Source organism: Plecotus auritus (genome assembly GCF_963455305.1).
Source record: "Plecotus auritus genome assembly, chromosome: 14".
NCBI lineage: Eukaryota > Metazoa > Chordata > Mammalia > Chiroptera > Vespertilionidae > Plecotus > Plecotus auritus.
In genome coordinates this window covers 14538141-14554749 of record NC_137780.1, presented here as the reverse complement: position 1 = coordinate 14554749, position 16609 = coordinate 14538141, and the positions used below count along the sequence as shown (strand labels likewise).

General features: G+C 40.7%; 1 protein-coding gene across 3 annotated transcripts in view; it reads right to left on the bottom strand.

Moving 5' to 3' along the window:
• The window catches only part of DRC8 (dynein regulatory complex subunit 8), a 91928-nt gene that overhangs the window by 34858 nt on the left and 40461 nt on the right, over positions 1–16609 (bottom strand). For all 3 annotated transcript variants that reach the window (XM_080651297.1, XM_080651295.1, XM_080651296.1), the window contains exon 3: positions 709–781. In XM_080651297.1, coding sequence (XP_080507423.1) covers positions 709–781 — 73 coding nt within the window. The remainder of the gene's footprint in view (positions 1–708; positions 782–16609) is intronic.

Here is a 16609-nt window from a genome sequence, read left to right as displayed (position 1 = left end):
GGTATCTGTCCTGGAGCCCAGGCACTTTAGGTTGTGCCCCAAGGAGTCCAGAAAAAGGGAAGTTATAAGTTACCCAGACATTTCAAGGATACATTATTGTAGATGCAAAAAGACAGATGGGCTCAGTTAAGGTAAAGGTTGACCTTGTCAGTGAAGATACCGGCCTAGGACGTAACTACCCACCATACCTGCTTTCAGTTAAAGTTTCATTTCAGACCATCCTTTGCGGTTACTTTAGGTCTCTGAGTTTGCAAGACCGCCATGCAGGCCTTCCCTGAGCTGTCAGGTTAGCATGTGGCCCCTTTCGTCCCCATTTCCAAATTAATATAAATTCCTTAGTCTCTACTTCTGCTTCTACCTATCCCCTTTGAACTGACTTTATTTAGAATGCTCCTGTCATCTGTCAATACCCTTTCTGTATATAGTCAGTCCCTGTGGCTACTGGCCTTTTTTCAACTAATGTTAGAGAATACACTACCTAAAGTGGGCTCTCACTTGATCCATTGCGTTACTTAGTTATAGCCATTTTCTCAAGATCTGATATTAATTCTTTCAGATCCTGCTGCTTGGATAATTCACATAGCTGCCCTCATGTTTTCATTGAGCCATATATCAGTTTAGGGCATTTTTACTTTCAGGTAAAAAGGTTTTCAATGATAAGAAGCCAGAGTCGCAGAGTCTGCTGACAAACCTTGCTCGGCCACTCACCTCTGCAATCAGATCATGCAGCTCTCCTTCGTTAGGGCAGCATCCCAACGACCTGATGATGGTCCCGATCTCTCTGGGGGGAAAGTAGTCAAGAGTCTTAGAACATACACTCTGAACCTCCTTTTACAGATGAGGAAACAGTTAGGTAACTTGCTCCGAGTCACCTATAGCCAACATATTCAAGCAGCAGTGTCCACGGGATGAGGGGAATCTCGGGAGCTGTGAAGAGTCTGACAGGAGGGACAAGTAGAACAGGGGATGAGACAGAAACGAAGTCGCTCGCAGGTGAGAAAAACAGGTTAATTAGCTTTCTGGCTTAGGAGCAGACATCTCCCCTAAGACTTCTAGAAAGAACAGTCTTCACATCTCACTCATATCCCTGATACCATGATCATGATCTGTCCGGAGGTGAGAAAAAGTACCTCCAGGCTGTCGGGTTAATAGTAATAGAATACAGAGATAGCAAGTTTTTATTAAGTCTTTCAGGCTCTGTTGTAAAGTGCTTTAAATATTCATATCCACTTAATCCTCACATTAGCTCTGTGTGGTAGGTAATATTTTTATTGTTTTACAGATGAGGAAAAGTTAGGTAATTTCCCCAAGATGTTAGTAAAAAGAGGAAAGGACTCAAACACAGGCAGGTGGAATCTGTATTTTTTAACCATTGCACACTGCTGACTCGCATAAATCTCAGCTGAGAATTTAATTAGACTTAATGGAGAATTCTTGACTGTAACAGGTGCTTCTAAAGAGAGATCTGGAAATTCCACCCCATGGGAGCCTTGAAGAGAGATCCAGGGGTCACAAAGCGATGGTCCAAGGTGCTGGTGGCAAATTCCAGAGGTCATAATTATGCAAGAAGTTCATCAGAAGGCTGATGGACCTTGGGGCTTCAGCAGGGCTGAAGATCTGCAACAGCTATAGGCATTTCCCCTAACCTGATAATCTTTTCCTGTTTACCTGCTGCTGGGGGAATAGCTGAAGGAATTTACCCTAACCTGATCATCTTTTCCTGTTTATCAAACTTTACCTGTTTGCATTCCTAAAGGGCCAATGTGTTTTCCAACAAATAAAAAGCCGTGGGTCCGGACATTCGGAGAGCCCACTTCACTAGAAAGTGGAGCCTCCCCTGGCTCCCCCTGCCTCCCAAATTTATATTTCTTCTCTAGTCTCTTTATTCATTTACATGCAGCCCTTCTCCAGATTCCTGAATCCTAGCTGCAGAAAAGACCCTAGCATTTCTGGCATCTCAAAGAGAAACACCTGGAGAAGAAGATTCACCAGAGCGAAGAAGTTAATCACCGGTAAAGGTGGGGTTCACTGGTAAATTTGGTGGGGAGATTCACTTCGCATAAAGCCCATACCAAGCTTTGGAATTCGAGATCCAGAGTGGGCAGGAACGTCTTTTGTTTCAAGCCAGGCCATAATGGGGAAGGATTCGACCAAAAGGCAAAAATATCATTGTAAATTTTTAGCTTCCATGCTCAAGGATAAAGAAATTCAAATGCCAAAGGTACTTTCTTAAATCAGGCTCAATGAAAAAGAGTGCTGTTGTCATCTTTAACTATGTGATGTCTTGTTCTGCTTCTAGTGTGGAAAGACTTGGCAACTAGAGAGGGTGGAGCTGTTAATCCTCTCACCAGGGAACTCTCTGATGCTTTGTTTAAAAATTACCGTGGGACGTCTTGGGACAGGCAGATTTTAGCTAAAATAACTTTAAAGGCCAGTCAATGCTATGGAGAGTGGAACAGGAAATGATTCAGGAAAAGAACTGTAATATATTAATGTGTTTATTGTTAGTATATTAAGCATGCCTTTAGTTTAATTGGGAAAAGAAACCACCTGGGCGGCCAGACCATTTACTGAATTTCCCCAGAAGAAACAGGATGTGGGGGTGGGGAGACATGTGGTAATCCTGTAAAATGGATGCCCACACCCGAGAGTACTATTAGAAAGTCTCATTTCCGCCATGTTTTTTATTTCCCAGTAAAATTTTGCAGAATTTAAGGGATACAAATTTGGGATTTCTATACTCGTGAAAAGAAAAAGACTGGCTTAAGAAAAATGGCACACCCTGTCCGATCTTGGTTGGCTTTTTGAACTAATTTAATCTCTTTACAGATGACATAGAATAAACCCCAAGACTTTTTCTAAAAAAAAAAAAAAGGTGAAAATGACCCAAAAGAAAAAAAAAATGCAAGCTGAGTTTAGGCAATAAGGTTGGTGTTTACATAATAAAGGGTAGATTTTGAATAATAATAGACCACATTCCTCAAAGTCAGTAAATTATCTCTGTTACAGAATTTGCCACAGTAAATGCCTTGGATAATAATAATTGGCTTTAAAATCTCAAACTTATTAAAACATAGATAAATAAATATAACTAAAGTAAAGGATTTGTGGTAGAGCTTTTCAGTAATAAGTATAGGTATATTGATAATGAAGGTCCAGTAGCCCAGGTGAAGACTGGGATGCACCCTTTGTTAATGGAGGGGGCTAGTTTCCCACTGGCAGCAACTTCTAAAGAAAGAATGTGGCGATTTTACATTTAAATAGACCAGGCTTGCTTCCAAAGCCGTTGGCAACTTAAAATTTTGGAGTTTGCTGAATTACATAATAAAACTTATTAAATATCTAGGTATTTTGAAATGACATAATACTGAAATGTTAATCTGAGTCTGCCTCATATGAAAAATCTAGAGGACAGAATTGAATCTATTTAATTAAATATGTCTTTTATTTTATTTTTGAAATATATTCTAAAAATGTGAAGTTATTATTAATCTGAGAAATGTTAAGTATTTAACTTGCCAGGTAAAATTTGAGGCTTCTAAGAGTTTAAAGTTCAAATTAAGTTAGGAGAAACCATATAGTTGTGATAACAAAATACATAAAGTATAGAAATTTATTTTTGAGGAAATAATTCTTTTATTTTCTCTGGAGAATTTAATAGTTCAAAATATATTTTAGTACTACGTAATGTAAAATTTCAACCTAGGTCTAATTAAAAAAGAGGATTAATTCTGTGGTCTTAACCAAATTTTTAATATAAAGCCAGTTTAAATTTAATTGATATCTTTTAGAATAATTATAAAAAGTATATAATATAATCATTGGGACATATGTATATATATTTGATAATCTTTCCAAGTTAAATTTCAAGAATTTAACTGAGAGATGATTTTAGGACACTCCAAGGGCCCTGGAGTGGTTCAAGAATTTATTCTCTCTTCTTAAAAGAATTTTGAAATAGGCCAATCTAATTAGACTTGAAATCACATGGAAAGCTTTATCAAATAGAAATTAATAAATATATTTTACTTTATTTATATGCATATATTTTAAATGTTATGAGGATTTTAACCTCTAAGGGAGGCAAGGCAAAGTTGCTAAATATTTCTTCAGCAGCGGAATTTTAAAAACAAAAGCAAGCAATAGCCCTCAGGCATCCTGCTTTCAGATAGGCTGGGGGGATGGGACGGTATTTATACTTCATAGGTCAAACGTATAAGTTTGCTTACTTTGCTTTTTCAATAAAGATGCCTACTTTAATTACTTAATAAATTAAGCTTTTTAAAATATAATCAAGGTCTCATATAATTGCAGTTATATGAGAAGCCAAAATGTTAAACAATTAATTCTAGTAAAGTCTTCTAAAATAGTTACTAAGACCTCCCATAATCCCTCTGTGTATGTAAATGAGCACTGACCAAAAAGAATACTGTTTAAAAGTAAATTTTAAGCTTAATAAAAAGGAGAAATTTAAAAATTTTTAAATCTCTTCTGCTGATATTTAAAGGGTAAACTGGAGGTTATTATTCAAGCATTAAATCTGATCATTAATCAGTCACCATAAATAAAAGAGAGTCACTTGAAATATAGGCATGGTAGCATGAGCCAGCATCTGAAAAAAAAAAAAAAAAAAAATCAAACAAGTGTGTTGCTCTGTTTAAAAGAAAGAAAAAGGTTTTAAAAGAAGCTCCTTAAATGTAACCTAGAAATTACACTGGGAGGAAATAAAGGGAGGTTTCCTTCAAATATTTATGAACTATAATTAAAAATTAACATATTAGGCCTCAAAAAGAAAAGTAATTTACATTTTGCCTCCCTAAACAAAGCTTATATGGGTATACCCTAAGACTAATAGCAGAAATTTAATTAATGTCATTTACTGTCCATACCCAAGATCAAGTAAAGTTAGGAAAAAAGCTTTATTTCAGACTGATTTAAATTAGCAAATTGAAATAAGTGAATATTCAGGGGAACTTAGTTGTACTAGGCAGAAACCTATTCCTGGAGCATTAATTAATTTTTTTTATTTTTATTTAACACTCACCCCAGGGTGTTTTTATTGATTTTAGAGAGAAAGGGAGAGAAAAAACATCAGCATGAGAGAGACATCGATCGGCTGCCTCCTTTGTGTGAATCAAACCCAAAACCTGGATATATGCCTTAACTGGGAATTGAAACTATGACCTTTCCGTGTACTGGTTGATGCTCCAACCCACTGAGCCACACCAGCCAGGGCCCTGCAGCATCTTAAATGGTAGCTTTTAGTATAATCTTCTATAGCTCTTTAGGAAAGACATTTTATATTATGTGTTGAGACCCTTAAAACTGCTCATGCCATTTCATCTAAAATGCCATTTACTATTCCTACCATTTAACCCAAAATTCAGGAAAAACCTTGTATAAGATATTCATTGCACTATTTATACTGGTGAACAACCAGAAACCACCTAAATGTCCTCCAGCAATAGGGAAATTGTTAAAAACTTAACAAAATGTTAGCTTTTTAGTTGTATTAGAGCCCTGGGAGTTGTACTAAAGCCCTTTTTTAAAATCCATACCAAATGTTCTTTTAAGTACATTGATTATTTTTATAGGGAAAAGTGTGTGTGTGAAATTGGAAAATTTGATAGCAACTGTTAAGCACCCTGGTCTATTCTAATTTAGATTCTGAAAGGTCCAATAAGCCTCTTCTCACCATGACAGAAAAGCTTCTGGGAACCTGGGCCTCCAGGACTCACCACCTCCAGGACCCAGTGCAACCCCACTAGTAAAACCAAGCCTCCAGTTAAAGGCCAATGTTATCCTACTCTGAAATGCTTGCACTTGCGTAATTCCTAAGAAGACCCCATACACCATCTGGAAGATAGAATTAGATCAATATGGTTCTCAGATGACACTTTAATCAAGTTTTGCACTATACAGTGATGGGGGGATGAAAGATGGTGACTATTTTCAAGCAAATTCGCTTACCCCAAGTGAACAGCCTGGGCTGCCAAGAACAGCCCTTCCCCAATGAGTCCCCCACTTTCCTGAGCTGGCAGGACAAGATTTCAGCAAGAGTGAGCACAAAGGACAGAGAAGGAACCAGGTAGATTTCTGAATTCTTCCCATGCAAACCGGAACTAGACATGTGGTATCTCTGTTAAGGCAACACCCCAATCCCATGCACTTTGGCTTGAGGCCAAACTGCCTCCCTGCAGGGACTGGCAGCCCAGGTTCATTTCATAATGCTACTCCCAGAAGTGCGCCCAGAAGCCTGGGCAGTTGTGCCCACCATACAACGGATGCAGCCTGCAGGCCAGAACCCTCCAGGGCCTTCCTCTTCACTGGCCTCTCAGCTTCTAGTGTGTCCGTGTGCCTGACTGTAGGAGAGCACCCAGTATGTGTGTGGCTGGGTGGTGCCCGAGGGGCCAGAATAAGCAACAATGCAAATCAGATGTGGATTCTGGAGCTGGGTCAAAATGGTGGCAGGACCAGTCACAGCCTATGGAAGGACCCATATGGCCCTGTGTCCTCTATTAATTCTTCTCCGGGCGGTTTCTGTTCAGGACAGCTTTAGGAGCAAATTCCAGCTTGTCCTTAAGGCTCACCACCTGGGTGTGGTCCTCGCCTAGCAGCTCATCCAACTTTCGGTCCTCCCGACGCTCTGAGATCTCTTCTCCTCCACAGGCTGGGGATCTTTTCCCCGGATGAACCATTCCAGGTGGTAGCTCACAGCCCCGACCACGAAGGCCACAGGAAATGTGACATAGGGAGCATAAGAAACACAGACCACATGACATCTGAGCCACAGCGTCTGGCCCCCGCCCTCTGCCTCAAATAGTTTTTTACTGATGGTTCATCTCATAGTAAAAGCTACTTATCGCACAATGAATTCAGGCCAGTCATACTTCTGTGCTAAGAATTAAATTAAAAGCTATCAAGACTGCATTGCAGGATTTCCAAAAGCCTCTGAAATGTATTAAAACAAAAAAGGGGGGATAGTGGAGTAATCTCCTGTAAGTAAACTACATTAAGCCTTACTTAAAATTTTTTTCACTTGTAATGCTGATGGCAAGACACCCATGGTGTCAGAATAAGCCAAAGGAAAATGGTTTGGGCAGAATGAAAAGATCCCAAGTCTAGCTTATAGAAAGATCTCTTTATTAACCTTTGGTTGAGAATATGCTTATATATTTCCAAAAAACTCCTCCAAGCCGTGTGGATTTCTGCAACAATGGATCCGAGAGAGGAACTGACAGACTACTCCAGCCACAGACGGCGGAGGCCCCAAGCAACACGCTGAGGAGACAGAGGAGAAACAGTCCAGAGATGGGGGATAGTAAAGACGCCTTGCCATGCTAGCAGTCAGCAGCTGTGCATCGCTGCAGGTTGCCCAGGACAAAGCCAAAGAAGGTCAGATCTGCATTGCCGTTGCTCACCGTTTGTCCACCATCCAGAACTGGAATATCATTGCTGTCATGTCACAGGGGACAGTGATTGGAAAGGGGACTCAAAGAATTGTTGGCTCAGAAAGGAGCTTACTATAGACTGATTCCTTTGATGCCTGGCAGCAATTTAAAAGGACATGAAAGAACTCAATTCTTTCCATTGAATTTAAAAATCTTAAAAGGACCCGAGCTCTGCAAATGGCATAAATTCTTGTTAAATTTATTAAATCAAAAAGGGGGATATGCTGGTAGCAAATTCCAGAGGTCATAATTATGCAAGAAGTTCATCAGAAGGCTGATGGACCTTGGGGCTTCAGCAGGTCTGAAGATCTGCAACAGCTGTAGGCATTTCCCCTAACCTAATAATCTTTTTTTTTTTTTTTCAAATTTTTATTAAGGTATTATATGTGTACATATCTTACCATTGCCCCCACCCCCACCCCACTCCCATACATGCCCTCACCCCCCAATGTTTTGCATCCGTTGGTTACTCTTATATACATGCATATAAGTCCTTCAGTTGATCTCTTATTTCCCCCACCTCTCCCTAACCTTACCACTGTAATTTGACAGTCTGTTTGATGCTTTACTGCCTCTGTAACTATCTTTTTGTTCATCAGTTTATAATGTTTTTCATTATCCCCAAATGAGTGGGATCATGTGGTATTTTTCTTTCATTGACTGGCTTATTTCACTTAGCATAATGTTCTCTAATTCCATCCAAGTGCCTACAAATGGTAGTAATTCCTTCTTTTTTACGGCAGCATAGTATTCCATTGTGTAGATGTACCATAGTTTTCTGATCCAGTCATCTGCTGATGGGCACCTAGGCTGTTTCCAAATCTTAGCTATTGTAAATTGTGCTGCTATGAACATAGGGGTGCATATATCCTTTCTGATTGGTGTTTCTGGTTTCTTAGGATATATTCCTAGGAGTGGGATTACTGGGTCAAATGGGAGTTCCATTTTCAGTTTTTTGAGGAAACTCCATACTGTTCTCCACAGTGGCTGCACCAGTCTGCATTCCCACCAGCAGTGCACGAGGGTTCCTTTTTCTCCGCATCCTCGCCAACACTTGTCGTTTGTTGATTTGTTGATGATAGCCATTCTGACAGGTGTGAGATGGTATCGCATTGTTGTTTTGATTTGCATCTCTCGGATAATTAGTGACTTTGAGCATCCTAACCTAATAATCTTATCCTGTTTACCTGCTGCTGGGGGAATAGCTGAAGGAATTTACCCTAACCTGATCATCTTTTCCTGTTTATCAAACTTTACCTGTTTGCATTCCTAAAGGGCCAATGTGTTTTCCAGCAAGTAAAAAGCCGTGGGTCCGGACATTCGGAGAGCCCACTTCACTAGAAAGTGGAGCCTCCCCTGGCTCCCCCTGCCTCCCAAATTTATATTTCTTCTCTAGTCTCTTTATTCATTTATATGCAGCCCTTCTCCAGATTCCTGAACCCTAGCTGCGGAAAAGACCCTAGCACAAGGGATAGACCTGGCCCTCAGAGAAGGTTTTGTTTGCATAGTGTTGGTGTGTTTACATGGCGCATACATACATGTCACGAGAACTGTCCTATACCTTCTCATTCACACACTTATGTTACAGACCTGGCCCCTGTTTATCACCCTTGGAAAATATCGATTTTGTTCTGTCAAAGAATTTATCTGCAAGAACCAGAGGAATGAGCAAATGACTCTTAAAGTCCTCCCCAATGCTCTGATTCTAAGATTATCTTTAAAAATACACACAAAACCTGTGGCTTGTGTAAGAGAATACTTTTGTTCTCAGAAAATATACACTGGCCCAGCTGGTGTGGCTCAGTGGTTGAGCATCAACCTATGAACCCAGAGATCATTGGTTTGATTCCCGGTCAGGGCACATGCCCAGGTTGCAGGCTCAATCCCCGGTAGGGGCATGCAGGAGGCAATTAATGATGTTTCTCTCTCATTGATGTTTCTATCTCTCTATCCCTCTCCCTTCCTCTCTAAAAATCAGTAAAAACATTTTTTAAAAAGAAAATATATACCTGGAGTATTTATGGAAAAAGGTCACAATGTCTGCAACTTACTCAAATAGTCCAGCAAAATGAAAATAATCATTAAACAATAAAATGCATAAATGTGCACATATAGGGTGTCCCAAAAACTGTGCACACACTTTAAGAGCTGATAGCTCAATTTTGAAAATGAAATGTATTTTTATAAATACTGCCTTTATAATTATTCGAAGTGTGTGTATACATTTTTTAGGACACCCTGTATATGGAGAGAGACAGAGAGTGAGTCCATGCAAGCAAGAGCTCATTTGGCAAAATGTTGAGAACTGGGGAATCTAGGTGAAAGTGCATAGCAGTTCGGTACACCATTCTTTCTATTTGTCTAGAAGTTTGAAATTTTTTTATGAAACAGTGTTTATTAAAAAAATACACATAAGCACATTTCAGTCTCAGCAATCAAAACCAAAGTAATAAGGAATAGTAAAAGAAATCCTGCCTTTTATAAACTACTTACAAACAACTGGCTTTTTGTGTTATACTGTTTTTATCACTTGGGCTTGAAATGAAGGATGTCTTAACCTTCATTTTCACAGTGAAATATAGGAGTTACAACCTGTTTACTCGGCACTGTAGAACTGAAATTGAAAACTTGGGAACACTGAATCGATCTAAAATATCCCGCAGAATGAGCCGAGATGCGGCTGCTACGGTCGTCTGCTCCTTGCAGGAAATAAGAAGCATGTGGAGAGATGGTGGAACAATGAGGAAGGCAGCGCTGTGAACTGCTCCTGCTGCCCCAGGACGAGAGCCGGGCTGCATGACTGACTTGTACTGAGCACTGGGCTCAGGCTCTCAAAAGGTGAGCAGTTCCCAGCAAAACGGTCAGAGTGACCTCTGGCCCAAGAAGGCTGGCTGATGGCGCTGCCCAGTAAAGGCCAAGTAGAGGGTGACTAAGAAGAACATAAACCAAGGACAGAGGTAGAGGAAGGGAGGCTATGTTTAAATACGAACAGGCCGTTCTACTCAAATGTGTTCCTTCCTCAAAAGGCAATGGAATGAGGTGCATTTCTTTCGGGAGGCCTCCCAAGTTCCTGCACAGAGTCCCTGGGAGGAGAGGAAAGGGAAATCAGAGCAGGAACAGATGACTCAGAGCTCTCCTGCTCTCATGTCCTGAAACATGCCCGGCGGACAGAATATGGTGATCCCATGAGCTCCTTTCACTCTGCAATTTTGTGTCAATACCTGGGAATGCAGCAGAAGGGTCAGGTGGGCCCTGAAGAACTCCAGATGGCCTCTGGGTGGAGCTGGGAACCTGGCCATTCTGGGAAAACCATACAGCTAACCGAGGCGTAGTAAGGCTCCCAGAGGTCAGGTAAGGAAAAAGGAGCAGGGCAAGAAAAAACAGAGGCCAGAAAAAGATCAGGCCATTAATTCTTGGTATGAACTACAAACTAACTCCAAAAGCCTTTATGGTTAAATATTAAGAATTTGTTTCTGCACTTGGAGTTACAGGCAGTACTAAACATGGAGACAGTCATTTCACAACAAATGAGTCACAATAAGGTGCCCAAGAGTGACATCACCATTTGATTTATATATAGCATTTGGGCCATTTAAAATGTTTGAGGGGGATGGGAGGGGCAGGTTGATTCTTGGCAAGCCAGCCTTCAGTGTGTGTGGTATCACGTTTCTGACACAAGGTGGAGCCAGTGCCATTGAGCTAGGACCTAGGTGGTGAGACTTCAGTTTAAGGGCAATCTAAGGTCAAAACATCAAAAAGCGAAGACCTGATTCAAGACAACTGATGCAATTCTAAGGGAGAAAAGAACAGACAAAATATATTACCCTCTATGGAATAACTGACATTGGGCTAAGTATAAGAGACTATTAAAAGCAATTCAAAAATTCTTACGAAGGAAAAAAGATGTGAAGTTATTTTCATTCATTTAATAAATATTTATTGCACACTACTATGTGCCTAGAACCATTTATAGTAGAGCAGACAACACAGAGAAAGCCTTGCCCTCAAGGAAGGCATTTTTCACAGATTAATCTTATTTTGACAAAGCCATGAAATGAAGTTGAAATAATGGCTAATCTCCTTATTTGCAGAACTGCTTTAAAAAAAAAGCCTCTTTTTCCAAATATCCCTCTAATGAAGTGAGTCATTTTTCTGCTACTAAAATATGCTTTCAGAAAACCATCTGGTTCTAACCTGTTACATTATTATTTCTTACACTGTCCTCTGTGCTAGGGTTTGCAGGCCCCAAATGAAGAACCCTGGATCTCCTATGGCTCAGGCACTGCCTTAGGCTCTGACTGAGGTTACTGTCCAGAATTGGACAAGGCCCCTGCTCTAACCATGGAATGCACAATCAAGTGGGAGAAAGCACACACACACTCAAATAAGTACACATTGAGCTAACCTTATGAGAAAGCACCAGCACCATCATCATGAGCCTATTAGTTTGCCAGGGCTGCCATAATAACATACCAGACCGGGTGGCTTAAACAACAGCCTTTAAGTCCTCACAGTCTGGAGGCTGAACTCCAGGACCATGGTGTTGGCAGGGTTGGTTTTCCTGAGACCTCTCTCCTTGGCTTGCAGACGGCCATCTTCTCACAGTGTCCTCACTTGGTCTTTCCTCCCTGCACGTGCATCCCCTCATGTCTCTGCCAAATTCCCTCTTTTAAAAAAAAATATTTTTTATTGATTTCAGAGAGGAAGGGAGAGGGAGAGAGAGATAAAAACATTAATGATGAAAGAGAATCATTGACTGGCTGCCTCCCACACACCCCACACTGGGGATCGAGCCTGCAATCTGGGTTATGTGCCCTGACCTGGAATTGAACCACGAACTCCTGGTTCATAGGCCAACCCTCAACCATTAAGCCCAAAAAAGCCTGGAGTCCTTGAAAACCTGCCTCCCCACCCCTAGGTGCTGGCGCCATTTGGGGGCTCAGCCCATCTGGTCTCCAGATGACCTAATTAATTTACCACTTTTGGCCTCATGCAGTCCTCCTTCGGCAACCCTAACATTTACTAAATCAATAGACTGAAACATTTTTCATTGTTGTGAAAGGTCTAAATAATTCCAAATTCAGCACTGCCAAATGGCTGCTTACTGCCCAAACAGAAAGTTCACTATCCTGGAGTTTCCTTCTAAAACAACGCTGAGACACCATTTGGCAATCACTATGTAATCGTTGTTATAAGTAAATCAACCAATGGATGCTAAAATCAATGGGCAAATTTTGAGGAGAAATAGGACATTTGCATAATCTTGAAGTGTCTCCCCCAAGACATTTACTAATTACAAAGGGAAAAAATAATAACTGTATATAGTGGGGAACGGGCAGACACTACCTTAACCAAGGAGCAAGATTAACATTATCAATTAAATACAGCACCATCAAGTAGGCCCTGACATCATGCTCTGAGAAGAATATGAAATTACTTCTATGATATTCTTGCCAAAAATACATTACCTCAATCTATGCATGAAAGGACATCTGACAAACCCAACATGAGAGACATTCTACAAAGTCAACTGAGCAAGGACGTTTCAACAGTATCAAGGTCACTAAGAACTATCTGAGATAGGAGGACTAAAGAGACAAGACAATGAAATGCAACATAGGATTCTGGGTTGGATCCTGGAAGAGAAAAGGGAAATTAGTGGAAAAGCTGGTCCAAGTCCAGTAAGAGCTTTAGATAATAGCACTGTGGGATATGACCATTAGGGGGAGCTGGGCAAAGGATACACAGGAACACTATTATTTTTTGGCTTTCTGTAACTCTAAAATTAATATCAAAATAAAATGTTTTTTAAAATAATGAATAGATTAAATTTTACAGAAATGGCATACTAAATTTCTTTTTTCTCTGTGGTCAAAGAATGGAGATTTATGGCTAATCATAATTTCAGAGTTACCACTTTTACATATTCGGGATATCAATGTTTTGCAAATAACATTTTCTCAAACTGTCATTTATCTCTTGATTTTTCTAATTTCTTTTAGCTTTAAAAACATGTTATGTGGTTGATGCATTAATCTTTTTTTCTTTTTCAATTATAGTTGACATTCAACATTATATTAGTTTCGGGTGTACAGCATAGTGATTCGACATTTATATAACTTATGACGTGACCCCGTTAAGTATGACACCATACATAATCATTACAATATTACTGACTATATATTCCCTGTGTTATATTTTAAATCCCTGTGACTATTTTGTAACTGCCAATTTGTACTTCTTAATCCCTTCACCTTTTTCACCTAGCCTCCCAACCCCCTTCCCACCTGGCAACCATCAGTTTGTTCTCTCTGAGTTTGCTTCTGTTTTCCCTGTTCATTTACTTTGTTCGTTAAATTACACATATAAGTAAAATCATATGGTATTTGTCTTTCTCTGACAGACTTATTTCATTTAGTATAATACCCTCTAGGCTCCTTAGGGCAACAAACAAGATCCATCACTGAATGACCCCTAACCCACCTTATCTGATTCATTTCCTAAAAACTCCCCACAACTAATTATATACTCTCCAGTAATACTCTTGACACTATATGTTAATAGAAGACAATGCTATACACATTGAAGAACCCAAATATTAAAGCCATTTTGTCTTTATTAAGTTTATATCTTAGAAAAGACAAGAAGTATACATTTTTTAGTTAAAAACATCCATATTCTTAGAGTTAGGTGAGCAAAGGAAAGATGGCCTAAATAAGCCCTCCGAGGAAGGTTGGAAAGTACTTTTTAAATGCACCAGTAGTTTTCAGAAAAGGTAGAGACCTGAGTGGCACTTCTCAGTAATTCAAAAAAAGGAAAGAGAAGGCAGCTATGGGTTAGTGGCTACCATGCCTTTAAATTAACCAAAAGCCTACGTGAATTACAGCACTTATAGCTGGCTTCTGGCCAGGTTTTACTGCTGCATTCTACAGGGGCACCTCTGAACACTTGTTTCTGAGTCCTTCCAAGACAGAAATAACGAATTTCCATGCTCCTTGGGACCCTGCTAATGGAGCCAAATCCACTCCCTTCCGTGCCACTGGAACAGCACCATCCCAGTCCTGTCTTGCTCGCCTCCCGGGGGAAGCACAGACATGGCTATCTTGCCTTACTAACTCTGCAGATGGAATGGACGAGGTGCTGTGACTCCCTGAACCCAGAATACACAGAACACTGAAGTCCTCTGCTACAGCTGACTGTGAAAATGGAGTTACTTGCTCTGTGCACAAGGTGGAACCACTCGTTACTCCCCCCTACAGCCCTTTCTCACTCCCCACCAAGTAAATCTGGAGCCATTTCAAACAGCTCCTGGACTGTGTTGTGTGACTACAAATGTATCTGCTATCCACAGCTTCTGATTTGTGGGGGAAGTTTTATAAAGGGAGACATTCTTCACGCCATGCTTGACAGGAGTAGCAAGACACTGATGGCTCTTCTTCTATACCCCCTCAGTCCCCTCTGGACAGGCCACCCTGTCAACCAACTTTAGCCTAGGACAGTGGTCGGCAAACTCATTAGTCAGCAGAGCGGCAAACCGCGTCTCGCGAGCCGCATGTGGCTCACGAGCCGCAGTTTGCCGACCACTGGCCTAGGACATAGCCCACCAAGATGTGTAGAGGCCCCTAACCTTCCTGGGTTCCTATGGAGAAAAGTCAATACTGCCCCTCTGTGAGGATAATGGTCAGTGCTCTAACAAACTCCCCCATCCAGTGGCTTAACACTACTGTCAACGTAAGAAATTTTTTGAGGTTGAGTCAAACTGATGACAATTGCCAGGAAGCAAAACCTCAATGGACTGAGAAAATGCTCTGGAAAATGGCAGTTTACCACTTATTTTATACATCAGAATCAAAAGGGGAACACTTAAGGGGGGGTTACATAATCCATGGGTGATAGATTAGGGAGGCAGGAGAAAACAAAGGGGGAGGGAAAGCTCTAGGATTGGATAAAAAGTAAAAGGAATAAACACATACTTCTTTTACATAGGCGGGTATAGGATAGTTAACAATTAACATAATAGTAACAATGAGGGGGGGTGTGTCTTCTGCTCTGGAGCAGTGATTGTGTCCTGCGGGGTTTGGAAAAAGAAATTACCCTGATATTAGTATGTTATTTTAGATGCAAAAAGACAATACACAGGCTCTGTTAAGGTAAAGAAAGACCTTTGCCAAAGAAGATACCAGCCTAGGACATGACTGCCCGCTTTTCGTTAAGTTTTAATTTCAGACCACCCTATGTGATTACTTTCCGTCTCTGAGTTTGTAAGGCCACGGGCAAGCCTCCCCTGAGCTTGTCAGGTTCAGTATGTGGCCGCTTTTTCATTCACACTACAGTCATGGAGGTGGCATCAGGAATAATGACTCCTTATATCACACTTCCAAATATATCCTGTAATACACTTGCATTACCTGAGAAAACTTAAAGATTATTTGACCCCAGGCCACCTAAAAGAGCACGACCCATAGAAAAAGAAGAGGGACCCAGATTGCCAAATATGCCTGTGGCCCTCTGAGCACGCGGCAATGTTTTGGTTTGTATCCCCTCTACCTTTCAAAGCTAAGGAAGACACTGCCATGAACTGTTCTCTGTTATGCATTTGCATTAAGTCTCCCACACTTAATAGGGCGGACACTTTTCAAGTGAATCCACTCTTTTATTTCTACATTAAGGAGAACAGTTTGAAGTTGCAGGAGTATGAACCTGGGAGCCACAGAGGGTACACACCCAGAGGCCACAGGAATTATATGCCCAGAGGCCCCAGGAAGTACACTCCCTGAGACCACCAACCTCAGCCTCTGGCTCTGAATTTTTTTTTCCATAATTTGTTTCTTTTTCCCTCCTTCCCTTTCTCTTCCTTTCTTTCTTTAATAAATCCCTACCCTTCTATCCATTTATCCTAGTACACATGGATAAAAAGAGGTCTAGAATGATAGATCTCTAACATTAACGATTGTTATTTCAGGAGATAGAATTTAGGATAGTTTTTTAAAAATTTAAGTCATTCTTTTGCCCTCTTAGTTGGTTAAGCATCATCCGTGCACCAAAAAGTTGCCAGTTTGAGTCCTAGTTAGGGCACATACCCAGGTTGCAGGTTCAATCCCTGGCCTGGGTGTGTGCAGGGAGTCAATGTTTCTCTCTCTGCCCCTCTCTCTTCCTCT